Source organism: Suricata suricatta, chromosome 10 (assembly GCF_006229205.1).
Source record: "Suricata suricatta isolate VVHF042 chromosome 10, meerkat_22Aug2017_6uvM2_HiC, whole genome shotgun sequence".
NCBI classification, from domain to species: Eukaryota; Metazoa; Chordata; class Mammalia; order Carnivora; family Herpestidae; genus Suricata; species Suricata suricatta.
In genome coordinates this window covers 109138707-109152519 of record NC_043709.1, presented here as the reverse complement: position 1 = coordinate 109152519, position 13813 = coordinate 109138707, and the positions used below count along the sequence as shown (strand labels likewise).

Genomic DNA, 13813 nt, shown 5'->3' with positions numbered 1-13813 from the left:
GACTATAATCTGATTATAATTTATGTGATAATCAAAATAAGTTCAAATATTTTAATATTGATTTCTGTAATCAATTTTGCTGTTTCACTAGTTTGTTTCTTCTGTTTAAAATGGCATACCTACTCCCTTTTACTCAAGCCTTAAACATATCCTTCAAAGGCTGTCTTCAATTTTGTGAATTCTGAAAGGCTGTTTCTTCAGCCGACATTGCCAATCTATTATTTTATCCTATCTTTAAGATAGGTATTTCACATCTTTTTAAAAGAGGCAAGTTTGCTTATATATTTAAATTTAGTGTGTAACAGAATATCAACCGTGTGCTTCAGCAAATTTTAAAAGGTTCCTCTTAATGGAGCAAAGGGAATTAACAAATAGTAAATTGCAAGTGTACCTGTAAATTTGTTATTTTCAAGAGCACAAACTAAAAATAAAATTTGGGATCTCCTTAATCACATTCTTGTCATGTACCTACTTGACCAAGTTGTCAGAAGACTAATACTCAAAAAGTAATGATAGCTTAAAGTAAATAATTGACAAATAAAATCATAAAGCTTTTCATTTTGTTGTTTGCTGGCTATTGGTGAGCTCTGAACTTTTTAGAAAATTCAAAGAAAATTATTTTAAACTTATAATTTTGTTTTCATTATTTTGAAATCTTATGTATAGGTTAGTAAAACCGGAGCTGAAGGTGCTGTGTTGGATGAAGCGAAGAACATCAACAAGTCACTTTCTGCTCTTGGAAATGTCATTTCTGCTTTGGCAGAGGGAAGTGTGAGTACACGTCTTCTCTTTCCCTGGTTATCTTAATGGGGAATTACTTAAATATCAATCGACATGTATGCATGGATGTTCCTGGGTGAGGAAGATCTGGTGTTTTTTTAAGTCAGTATGTGTGAATTAGTTGTCTTTAGGAATTTATAGTAGTGGTATGTATGTTCTAGTTCCCATCATAATATTATCAGTTAAAATAACCAAAATCCCTTTGTAATTTACTTAAAGTAGCATATTAATAAAATAAGTTTTATTCTGTAGAAACCCATTGGTCTTCTTTCTTTTGCATGTAGACGTATGTTCCATATCGTGATAGTAAAATGACAAGAATTCTTCAAGATTCATTAGGTGGGAACTGTAGAACTACTATTGTAATTTGCTGCTCTCCATCATCATACAATGAATCTGAAACAAAATCTACACTCCTGTTTGGTCAAAGGTTTGTTGTTGAGAAAATACAAAGTCTAAATATAGATAGGTCTTTTGTTTATTAAGTCTAGGAAAATACAGATTTTCAAATCAGTGCATATTGTTAATATGACACAACTTTTTAATTTAGAGACATAATACAAGCAAAGTCCATTTTTAAAGTTTCTTAGATTTGAATTAAGTTTTAATACATATTAAGGTCAAATGTTAAATTCAGTCAAATATAGGAGAAGCTTTGGTTCAACATTAAAATAAGCATTTGGATCGGATAATAAAAGCTTGACAAATCTAATTCAATATTAGTCTCTTGACAGGTTTAAATAATGAGATAACCATATGTGAATTGGTTAATCTAGGAAAGTCAATAGTGATGACTTTATCTTTGACCTTCACAATAATATTTTTTGATTAATTCAGCCTTACAAATGAATTAGGAAAATGTGGGCCCTTGTTTTTTATCCTCATCAGGTGGTTAAATTTTTTGTTTAAGCTATTCACAGATTTGGAGACTAACCCAAATTTATTTAGCTTATCGAAGAAGCATTGTAGTAATTATTGCTCTTTGTATATAGTCTAAAGATAATTGAACAGTCAAATTACTTAGCCATATATGCCGTACATATATATAAAAACAGAGATCTATAGGTATCAATTGAAAATAGTTAATCTTAGTCACATTTTTCTCCTGCAATTCTCTTAGGGCCAAAACAATTAAGAACACGGTTTGTGTAAATGTAGAATTAACTGCAGAACAGTGGAAAAAGAAGTATGAAAGAGAAAAGGAAAAAAACAAGACCCTTCGGAACACCATTCAGTGGCTTGAAAATGAACTCAACCGGTGGCGTAATGGTAATAATTTGTAAACTTGTCATTTTGGGTTTGTTGACTATGACTGAGAAGCTATTTCATAAATTTAAGACTGATACGAATATAAATAAAAATAAAGCATATCCATTTTTATTTTTTAAGTATTAGAGTTCATCAAATAAAAATGACTAAAATCTTTTAAATTCTGATTTTGCCTGAAATAAGAAATAGAGGTATAAAGGTCATTTTGGGAGCTATAGCAATCAAGTCACAGATGGCAAGTTTCCTAGATTAGGGTGGAAGCAATAAAAATTACAAGATTTGGTAACTGGATTTAGAAGATGGGGGTGAGTCAAAAGTAATTGCAGCTTCTCAAATCTCAAACTGAGCAGATAAGAAAGTTGGTGAGTGCTGCTGAAATGAATAAAATTATAATTTTAGACAGGTGGATGTTTATTAACTGTTTTATTTTAGGAGAGACAGTGCCTGTTGATGAACAATTTGACAAAGAGAAGGCCAACTTGGAAGCTTTTGCAGTGGATAAGGATATTACTGTTACCAATGATAAACCTGCAGCTACGATTGGAGTTACTGGAAACTTTACTGATGCTGAGAGAAGAAAGTGTGAAGAGGAAATTGCTAAATTGTACAAACAACTTGATGACAAGGTGTGTATTCATGTTCTATTTTGTTTTAGAATGTTATGACATAGGTATTTTTATTATATAATTTTAATATTGTGGGTCCAGGTGACCTACATTTCCTTGATTTGTTAACCTTTTGACAATTGTAAAGTTGACCTTCACACAACACTGGTTTGAATTGCATGGGTTTACTTAGATGTGAATTTTTTTGATAAATAACAGTACAGTAATATAAGTGTATTTTCTTTATGATTTTAATATTTTCTTTAGCTTCCTCTGTTGTAAAAGTACTGTATATAATACATATAACATAAAAACATGGTAATTGTCTATGTTGCTGGTTAACCTTCCATTCAACAGCAGACTACCAACAGTTAAGTTTCTGGGAAGTCAGAGTTTACATGTGGATCAACTCCATGGTGGGCGGGGCGGTCAGCATCTCTAACCCTTGTATTGTTTGAGGGTCATCTGTTTTAATAAAAAATACAAAATCACAGTTTCAGTTTCTGTGCAGAAACTATGAGACATAATTTTTTCACCCTTGTCTTTAATTTTCTAAAGGAAAGTAAACATTGGGTCATTGGAGAGCCTTAATGAAATGATCTCTTAGAATCAGGGATCTAAGGACTCAATAATAAAGGTGATGCAAGAGATTAGAGAGAAAACAGAGTGATAATAGTGGTTTCCTGCTTTAATTAATATCCATCAGAAGTGTGAAAAACAACAAATTACAAACCAAATAGAGAGGAAAGGGAAAACAACGGTAAAGAGACTAGAAGAAAATAGTTCTGGTTTTGTTTGTTTTTAGGTGGAATTTTGTGTGTTTTAAGCAGATAAGTCAAGTTTGAAGTAGCCGAATGGCTCTTTCTTGCTTGCTTGCTATCTTTCATTCTTTCTTATTTAAATTCAAGTTAGTTATCATATAGTGTACCCTTGGCTTTAGGAGTAGAACCCAGTGATTCATCACTTAATATAACACCCTATGCTTATTCCAACAAGTACCCTGCTTAATGCCCATCACCCATTTAACCTACCCCCCCCCCCGCCACATCCCCTCCAACAGCCTTCTTTTTGTTCTGTTTTTTTAGAGTCTCTTATGGTTTTCCTCCTTCTCTGTTTTTATCTTATTCTTCTTTCTCTTCCCCTGTGTTCATCTGTTGAGTTTGTCAAATGCCCTATACAAGTGAAATCATATGATATCTGTCTTTCTCTGACTTACTTCGCTTAGCACAATACCGTCCAGTCCCATCTACTTTGTTGCAAATGGCAAAATTTTTCTTTTTCATCACTGAGTAGTGTTCCATTGTGTGTGTGCGCACGCGCGCGCGCGTGTGTGTGTGTGTGTGTGTGTGTGTGTGTGTGTGTTACATCGTCTTTATCCATTCAGCAGTTTTTAGACATTTGGGCTCTTTCCATAATTTGGCTATTGTTGATAGTGTTGCTATAAACATGGGAGTGTGGGGGTGTATGTGCTCTTTCAAATCAGCATTTTTATATCCTTTGGATAAATACTGAGTGGTGCAATTGTTGGGTCATAGGGTAGTTAGTTCTATTTTTACTTTTTGAAGACCCTCCATACTGTTTTCCAGAGGGGCTGCACCAGTTTACATACCCACCAGCAGCGCAAAAGGGTTCCCCTTTCTCCACATCCTTGCCAACATCTGTCACTTCCTGAGTTAATTTTAGCTACTCTTGACTGGTTGAGGTGGTATCTCAATGTGGTTTTGATTTGTATTCCCCTGATGATCAGTGATGTTGAGCATCTTTTCAAGTGTCTGTTAGCCATCTGCATGTCTGCTTTGGAAAAATGTCTGTTCATACCTTCTGCCCATTTCTTCCCTGGATTATTTGTATATTGGGAGTTGAGTTTGAGAACTTCTTTATAGATTTTGAATACTAACCCTTTATCGAATATGTCATTTTGCCGTTTAGTTTTGTTGATAGTTTCTTTCACTGTACAAAAGCTTTTTATCTTGATGACGTCCCAATAGTTCATGTTTGCTTTTATTTCCCTTGCTTCCAGAGACATGTCCAGTAAGAAGTTGCTGTTGCTGAGGTCAAAGAGGTGCTGCCTGTTTTCTCCTGTAGGATTTTGTTAGTTTCCTGTCTCACATTTAGGTCTTTGAATTTATTTTTGTGTATGGTATAAGAAAGGGATCCAGTTTCATTCTTCTGCATGTTGCTCTCCGGTTTTTCCAGCACCACTTGCTGAAGAGACTGTCTTTTTCCATTGGATAGTCTTTCTTGTTTTGCCGAAGATTAGTTGGCCATATATTTGTGGGCCCATTTCTGGGTTCTCTATTCAATTCCATTGGTCTGTATTTGTTTTTGTGCCAATACCATATTGTCTTGATGATTACAGCTTTGTAATTCACCTTAGCATCTGGGATTGTGATGCCTCCAGCTTTGGTTTTCTTTTTCAAGGTTCCTTTGGCATTTCAGGGTCTTTATGATTCTATACAAATTTTAGTATTCTTTGTTCTAGCTCTGTGAAGAATGCTGGTGTTATTTTGATGGGGATGGCATTGAATGTGTCTATTGCTTTGGGTAGCATCGACATTTTAACAGTATTTGTCCTTTCTGTGAGCGTGGAATGTTTTTCCATTTCTTTGTATCTTTAATTTCTTTCATAAGCTTTCTGTAGTTTTCAGTGTACAGATCTTTTACACTCTTTGGTTAGGTTTATTCCTAGGTATTTTATAGTTTTTGGTGCAATTGTAAAATGGGATCAATATCTTGATAGTGTTTTTCTGTTGCATTATTATTGGTGTATAGAAATACAACAGATTTTCTATATATTTGTTTTATATCTTTGGACTTTGCTGAATTCATGTCTCAGCTCTAGCAGTTTTTTGGTGGAGTCTTTTGGGTTTTCCATGTAGAGTATCATGTCCGCTGCAAAGACTGAGAGTTTGACTTTCTTGCTGATTTGGATGCCTTTTATTTCTTTGTGTAGTCTGATTGCTGAGGCTAGGGCTTCCTGTACTATTTTGACAATAGTGTTAAGAGTGGGCATTCCTGTCGTGTTACTGATCTTGGGGGAAAGTTCTTAGTTTTTCCCCATTGGGGAGGATATTAGCTGTAGGCCTTCTATATGGCTTTTATTATGTTAAAATATGTTACTTCTTTCCCTATTCTTTTAAGGGTTTTTATCAAGATGCTTTTGTCAAATGCTTTTTTGCATCTATTGACAGGATCATATGGTTCTTATCCTTTCTTTTACTAAGGTGGTGTGTCATGTTGGTTGATTTGAGAATATTGAACCAGCCCTGCAGCCCAGAAATAAATCCTACTTGATCATGGTGAATAATTCTTCTGAAGTACAGTTGAATTAAATATGTTAGTATCTTGTTGAGAATTTTTGGGTCCATGTTCATCAGTGATATTGGCCCATAATTCTCCTTTTTAGTGAATGGCCATTATTTTCAATAATAAATTTAAACATGTTTATTATTTTTTAGCATTTAAAGTATTTAATGAACAGCTTTTGTAAGCCTAAGCTTTTTAAATTGCATGATAAGTGTTATAATTGTTAATTGAAAGACATTCCATCTCTTTCAACATTTTTTTTAGGCGACTGAAATAAGCAATGTTGGATTTGGAGAAAGTTTTGAAATATTTTGATTGGGGGAATAGTAATCTTACAATTTTTGTTAGAAAACAACTAGAATCAGATTGTGAGCTACTTTGTTAACTTGGTACTTTAAAATTCTAGGATGAAGAAATTAACCAACAGAGCCAGTTGGTAGAGAAACTAAAGACACAAATGTTGGATCAAGAAGAGGTAAGTTGAATACCTTACATACTACTTTCTGGAGAGCTTTATAATTTATCGTTATTATTTGAACATAAACGAAGCTACAGAGTTCAGAATAAACTAGAATACATTAAAAATTTTTTTGAACATGACTATGCTTCTCTGTGGATATGATATATGGGTTGAAGCAAAGATTGACTTCCTCTTAAGGGATCTATTTGTTTTGTTTTTAATGTTTATTTATCTTTGAGAGAGAAAGAGGGAGTGTGGGCTTGGGAGGGGCAGAGAGAGAGGGAGACACAGAATCTGAAGCAGGCTCCAGGCTCTGAGCTGTCAGCACAGAGCCCAACGTGGAGCTTGAATTCATGAAACTTGAGATCATGACCTAGGCTGAAGTTGGACACTTAACCCACCAAGCTATTCAGGCAGCCCTAAGTATTTGTTTTGTTTTGTTTTTTTAAGTTAGAGTTCTGTCTAACTGGAAGGGAGAAGATAACAATTTTTCATATTCATAGCATACTTCTAATGGACTTTTTTACTCTGTCTTCATCTTTCCTTGCTTGAAGTATGGTGCTGTTGCATATCCTTATTCTCCTCAAAACATTTCTTACTGATTTCTTGAGAAAGACTTATTACACTAGGCTGGGATAACTTTAGACTCCCCCTCCTTTCATGAAAAGTATTTGCACAAGGAAATGGAGGAAAGAATATAAAAAACAGAATGTTTTATTGTCATTCATTTAAACACACAGAGTTTAAAGAGATAATTAAAAAGGAAAATACTAATTTCTGAATTACTTTGACCTGACTTTAATAAATACATAATTTGAGGTACGACTTATTGTGGGAATGAGAATATCAGTGAATGAAATCCTTTGTGACTCCTCTCTCACCATGTCTACCCTCATTGAAACTTTTCAATCCTGCCTTCTTTCAAGTTTCTTTTCTCTAATTTGTCATCTAGTTTGGAGAGCAGGGGATAATTAAAAAATGGTACATCATTTAAAGTTTGTTTTGGAGATGGGGGCAAAAACTCTACAGCTTCAGTAAGGAAGAGATAGCCACTGTCCACCAACTTAATCCTGGTCACATCATCTTTGTAGTTAATTCAGTTGCAGCGTTTTTTTCTCAAAAGGGGCGCTAGTAATTTGCATAATTCTTCATTATTATTCTGTTCTGTGTGTTATAGGACATTTAGAGGACATTAGCACCCTAGGCCCCTACCTCTAATTGCCATTAGCATTCTGCTCCATTAGAAATAGTCCTACACATGTCCAAATACCCCTACTTTAAAGCCACTGACTGTGGATCATTGCAGTATTCTCCAAACTAGTGTCTTGATTTCTCTCCAGTTGAAATTTTATATGTTGATACTAAATTTTCCTAGGGCATAACACAGGTGTCACCCCTGGTTGCCCAAAGAAAATCTAAAATCTTATAAACATCTACTAATTTCTTTCTTTTTCTATGCTCACCATTCATGAACCTAATATGCCTCTTCCTTTCACATGACTAAGATACATATTCTAGCACCTGGGTGGCTCAGTGGGTTAAGCCCCTGATTTCAACTCACGTCATGATCTCCTGATTCATGAGTTTGAGTCTCATGTCTGGCTGTGTGCTGACAGCTCAGAGCCTGGAGCCTGCTTCATTTTGTGTCTCCCTCTCTCTCTACCCCTCCTTTGCTTGTGCACACATACACACAGTCTTTCAAAACATAAATGTTAAAAACAATTTTTAATGCCTGTTCTAGCCTCCTTCTTCATGAATAACCTACAGAAATACACTCATGTTTTAAATACTACCAAGTACTTTATTGTGTTCTGTTCCCTTTTATGGCTCTTAATATTCCATCTTGTGGATTTATTTATATATCTGTTTCTTCTAATGGTTCCTCAAAGACAGAGTCATTATTTGATTCCCTTGCTGTCTCCCACAGTGTCTGTAACACTGTTATAGTAAATCTGTTGAATGAATAAATGTTAACAGAGTTAATAGCATCCATAATTTATTCACTATGTGTTTAGCAAATAATGAAGCAAATAGATTGTTTAAACCCGTATACTTTTACTCTTTCATGTAGCTTCTGGCATCCACTAGAAGGGATCAAGATAATATGCAAGCTGAACTGAATCGCCTTCAAGCAGAAAACGATGCCTCTAAAGAAGAAGTAAAAGAAGTTTTACAAGCCTTAGAGGAGCTTGCTGTCAATTATGATCAGAAGTCTCAGGAAGTTGAAGATAAAACTAAGGAATATGAGTTGCTTAGTGATGAGCTAAATCAGAAATCAGTAAGCTATAATTTTGTTTTCTTAATACTTTAAGTATTATGTTTTTAATGCTCATTTATTTATTTTGAGAGAGAGAGTGTGTGCATGGAAGGGGTGGGGAGAGAGAAAGAGGGAAAGAGAATCCCATGTAGGCTTCACACTCAGCACAGAGCCCAACATAGGGCCCAGTCTCGAGAACCCTAAGATTATGGCCTGAGTCAAAATAGAGTCAGATGCTTAACCAACTAAGTCACCGAGGTGCCCCAAATACAAGTGTTCTTAACTGAAATTATCTCAGTGACTTCTTTACATGTAGCCTCAAGACTGATGGTATCAATTCTAAAGGAACTCCAAATCTCAACTTCATTTCCTTTTTTATATAAAGTCTTAGAGGTAAAGGAGGAGGGTTATCCTTTTAGTTCCTGAAGGCTATTAATAGGTCATTAAAATGCCATTTTAAGACTTGATGGCTGTTCCTAATATTCTGATGTTAAAGGGAAAATAAATTAGCTTCTAGTTGCTTAATAAAGTTATTAGATGATTATTCAAAATGTAAATTGAGAAAAAGAGAATATATAACTTCATATAATTTGGGTTTTGTTCACTGTTCTATTCCCAGCCCCTGGAGCAGAGCCTACCTAGCACAATGTAGGAAGCTCTTCCTTGTGATTCCGCAATAGATAAGGATCTTTGTCATCATTACTGTAGAACAGGATTTGCCACCCTCCTGGAATGATGCCGAAGAGAATAGATAGCTATGATTGCTACTCCTATACTTCCAGCATTACCATGGATGAGCTCTCTCATTAAGGGTTTATTATTGCTAATGCTAACTTCTTGTCTAGAAACCACATCTAGAGTTGGACTCAGGATCAGTGTTCACTACTTATTTCCCTGTCCATGTTCATCTATCTAAAGGAAAGCAGTCAACACTATTTTAAAAATTTTAGTGCCCTAATAAATTTCATTTTCCCCTTTTTATATCCAGAGTTACCGTTAAGCTTGAAGTTACAGTGTAATAGCACGGAAGCCAAGGTGCCTTTATAACTCTTACTGGAGTTGCATTATTAGCAAACCTAATTACTGTTTGGAAGAGCAGTAGGAATTTCTTACATCTCTGTAAATTGTAAGTTGGTCTTTGGTCACCAATTTCAGTCTTTAAGACATTCGTGTCTGTGCCCCAGTTATGAAGCTGAATCTGGTAGCACTATGTTGGTAATAGGAGTTAAAAACCTTATAGTGTTCTGCATCTTTGTATATCTGTACAATATTGCTACTCAGTTGTTTGAGAAGGCACCTGCTGATTTAATTATTAAAGCTATTTTATGAGACTTGAAAGATAACGGTATTTTGTATTAAACTGGATGAATACACTACTGATACTTAGAAACTTAAGGAAATGAACATAAGAAACAAAAACCTGAAATGATGGCATCTTTACTCATGCATTTTTAGCACAACTTATTTTTTTTAGTCACTATCGACTTGTGCTATAATAATTAGTTTTAAAGTAGACAAAATGGTTGGACTTTTCAAAACTGTGGTGACTTTGTTGTTGATAAACCAGCTATTATTTTAGACTTAAAGTCATTAAACTCAGTAATACTGCTTCCACACTGTCTCCGGTGTCATGAAGTAGTAGTAATTATCCAGTGGAGTCTTTTCAGTGACTATGTATGTAGAAGGTATATAAAGAAAACCTACAAATACTACAAAATTCAGCTCTATTCTAACATTAATTTGCTCAGACTCTGTTTCCAAATTTAAGCTATACTGTGGAAATAAAAGAAAATTCAAACTAATTTATCTGGAAGTTTCCCATTTCTAGGCAGAAAATATTACCCAGGGTAAAAAATTAGTGAAATGATACAAACTATCTGCTCTTAATGGAGCATAATATGGCTATTTTATATAGTCTATTAGGACTGAAACATTTTTTAAGTTTGAACTAAGAGCTATCCCAGAATTCAGTAGATCAGTTAGTTCAAAAAACTGAAAGAAGAGGGGCACCTGGCTGGCTTAGCCAGTGGAGTGTGTGACTCTTGAGCTCAGGGTTGTGAGTTCAAGCCTCATGCTGGGTATAGAGAATAATTACAAATAAAATCTTTTAAAAAAAATAATTGAGAGTAGAAAATAATGCTTTTGTGAGTACTACGTGAAAACTTGAAATGTGTCAGTATTTGAAGTAATATTTTATTTAATAGATTTAACTCTGTCTTTTGTTTTGGGTTCTGTTAGGCAACTTTAGCAAGTATAGATGCTGAACTTCAGAAACTTAAGGAAATGACCAACCACCAGAAAAAACGAGCAGCTGAGATGATGGCATCTTTACTAAAAGACCTTGCAGAAATAGGAATTGCTGTAGGAAATAATGATGTAAAGGTAAGTGTAATGACCAGGTATTAAGCATTTAAGCATGGTTATCTGTATATAACTCATATTTCTGTTTATTACTGATTTTCTACAAAGTTCTTTTCATACCCATTATCTCACGCACAACAGCAGTGTATAGTAGATGGTAGTAGGTGAGGAAAGAGAAAGAATAAGGGACACTCAGAAGGAATATTCAGTAAGTAGCATTTATTTGGACCCCATGTTTGGGGTCTACTATGTAAAGATTTTGCATTTAAGAATTATGTTAATAAATTACAGTACATGAAAGTATGTCACTGGGACAACAGTGAAGATTAGCTCAGGGAGTAAACTCATTAATGAAAAAGCCTGTGGTTTGTTTTAAACGTTTGAAAAGATAAAAGATGCTTATTAACTTTTTTAAGTTTTATTATTAGAAATTTCAAACATGTAACAGAGAGAATAATAACGTGAACCTCAATTATTTTCAAAAATTTGCTGCACTTATTTTACTTACGCCTTTTTTCTGATAATCTTTTTTAGGTACTAACATTGGTTATCTTAGCACTAGGCCTGTGGGGGGGCGGGGGGCAGTTTAGTGACCCAGTTTTAAAACTTAGACCAGAAAAGCAAACTAAGATTCTTATCTGTAAGCACCATGCACGTAATATACAAGATTTGTATGTTGCAGTAGGTATTAGTTTGGACTTTCTTTTCTTTTTTTTTTAATTTTTAAAAAGTTTTTAATTTATTTTTGAGAGACAGAGAGACAGCGCGAGCAGGGGAGGGTCAGAGAGACAGGGAAATACAGAATCTGAAGCAGGCTCCAGGCTCTGAAATAGCCGTCAGCACAGAGCCCGACACGGGGCTCGAACCCACGAACCATGAGATCATGACTTGAGCCTAAGCCAGACGCTTAACTGACTGAGCCACCCAGGCACCCCTGGACTTTATTTTCTTGATTAAAGCTTAATTTTGTAACACAGAAAAAACTAGGGCTGATAGTGACAGCCTATTAAGAATAAGCCCAGTTTAACAAGAACTTGAAATGAGTAAGTTTGCAATGTGGAGCACACATTCCTTCTGTCAGTTGTTATTCAAATTTGCTGTTTGTTGATGGAGGCAAGAATTCATTCTCCTCATCACTGTTTAACTCTGACCCATGCAAGAAGGAAAAAGATTAATGTTAAATACTGGATGACTTGTTCTCTCTTCAACTCACTTGTTTTTATTCTGCCCTACCCTTTTTAGGGTGAAATAATATGAGATAGAGCTGTGTGGGAATCTTTTGAGATGGAAAAATAAATTTACTTCATATCACCTAACACTAGAATGGTGTCCAAAATTTGCTTTGTAGATTTGCAGCTTCTTTTTAGAAAAATCTTCCCATTTTGTGTTCAACTAATCTTAAATGAAAAGATGGTAAAGATAGAGGAAGTAAGAGTAGAAATTTCAGCTGATGTTCAGTGACAGAACCAGTGATAGAATACAGGTTCCCTTATTCCTATACTGCTTTTTTCACTATACCATTACAGAATTTTGAAAACAAGTCAGTTCTGCAAATCATTTTTTTTTTACTGTATAGATTCTCAATATTTTTGTCATTTGTACATATTCTTTTCCTCTTAGTATTACCAATACTGCTTGTGTTTTTTACGTTATGGTTCACTTGTTGTGTTGTACAATTTTATGGATTTTGACAATACAGATCCACCATTACAGTATAGTAATATAGATTACCTAACAAATCCCTTGTGCTTTTTACCCTATTCATGCCTTGGCCCTGAATCCCTAGAAGCCAGTGATCTTTTCACTATGTGTGTAGTTTTGCCTTTTCCAAAATATCATATAGTTGGAATTAGACAATAGATGTCCTTTTCAAACTGGCTTTTTCTTAGCCTTGTGCATTTAAGGCTCTTTCATGTCATTTTGTGGTTTGATAGCTCATTTCTTATATCCCCAAATCTTCTTATTGTATAGATCTACTAGTTTATCCATTCATCTATTGAGGGCAACTATCTTGGTTAACTTCTAGTCTTTGGCAGTTAGTTATACATAAAGCTGCTAGAATCTCTTGCAAGTTTTCCTGTGGACTTAAGTTTTCGATTCAGTTGGGTAAAAATACCTAGGAGCATGATTGCTAGATCTTATATTAAGATAAGATAGTGTTAACTTTGTAAGAGACTCCCAAGGTGTCTGTAGCATTTTGTATTCCAACCAGCAATGAGTGAGAGCTCTTCACACCCTCACAAGTATTGGTGTCATCAGTTTTTTGGTTTGAGATATATAATGTTAATCTTGTTTTAATTTGCATTTGGTTTGTTTCTTATCTTGAGTTCTTTGTATATTTTGGGCAACAGTCCTTTAGCAGATGTTTTTTGCAAATATTTCTCCAAGTCTGGCTTTATTTTTTCATTCTCTTTAACAGGGACATTATAACGAAGTTCAACTTGCAAATCTTTTCTTTCAGGATTGTGTTTCTTGGTATTGTATCTAAAAACTCCTTTCCAAACCCAGGATCACCTAGATTTTCTCCTATGTTTTGGAGGTGTTTAGTTTTATATTTACATTTAGGTCTGTGATCCATTTGGAATTAATTTTTCTGGGAGATACAAGGTCTGTCCAACTTCGATGGATAGTTTTTCTAGGACCAAGTCTTGAAAATCTGTCTCTAGGTTACCTGGGTGACTCAGTCAGTTAAGCATCTGACTCTTGATTTTGGCTCAGGTCATGATCTCATGGTCTGGACTTGTGGGCTCTACACTGAGTGTAGAGCCTGCTTAA

At 34.8% G+C, this 13813-nt stretch overlaps 1 protein-coding gene across 1 annotated transcript in view; it reads left to right on the top strand.

The window, feature by feature from the left end:
- KIF5B (kinesin family member 5B) overlaps positions 1 to 13813 on the top strand; it is a 49966-nt gene that overhangs the window by 21111 nt on the left and 15042 nt on the right. The window contains exons 9-15 of the mRNA XM_029953656.1: positions 667 to 771; positions 1065 to 1210; positions 1901 to 2049; positions 2482 to 2675; positions 6367 to 6435; positions 8492 to 8698; positions 10916 to 11059. Of these exons, the coding sequence (XP_029809516.1) occupies positions 667 to 771; positions 1065 to 1210; positions 1901 to 2049; positions 2482 to 2675; positions 6367 to 6435; positions 8492 to 8698; positions 10916 to 11059 (1014 nt within the window). The remainder of the gene's footprint in view (positions 1 to 666; positions 772 to 1064; positions 1211 to 1900; positions 2050 to 2481; positions 2676 to 6366; positions 6436 to 8491; positions 8699 to 10915; positions 11060 to 13813) is intronic.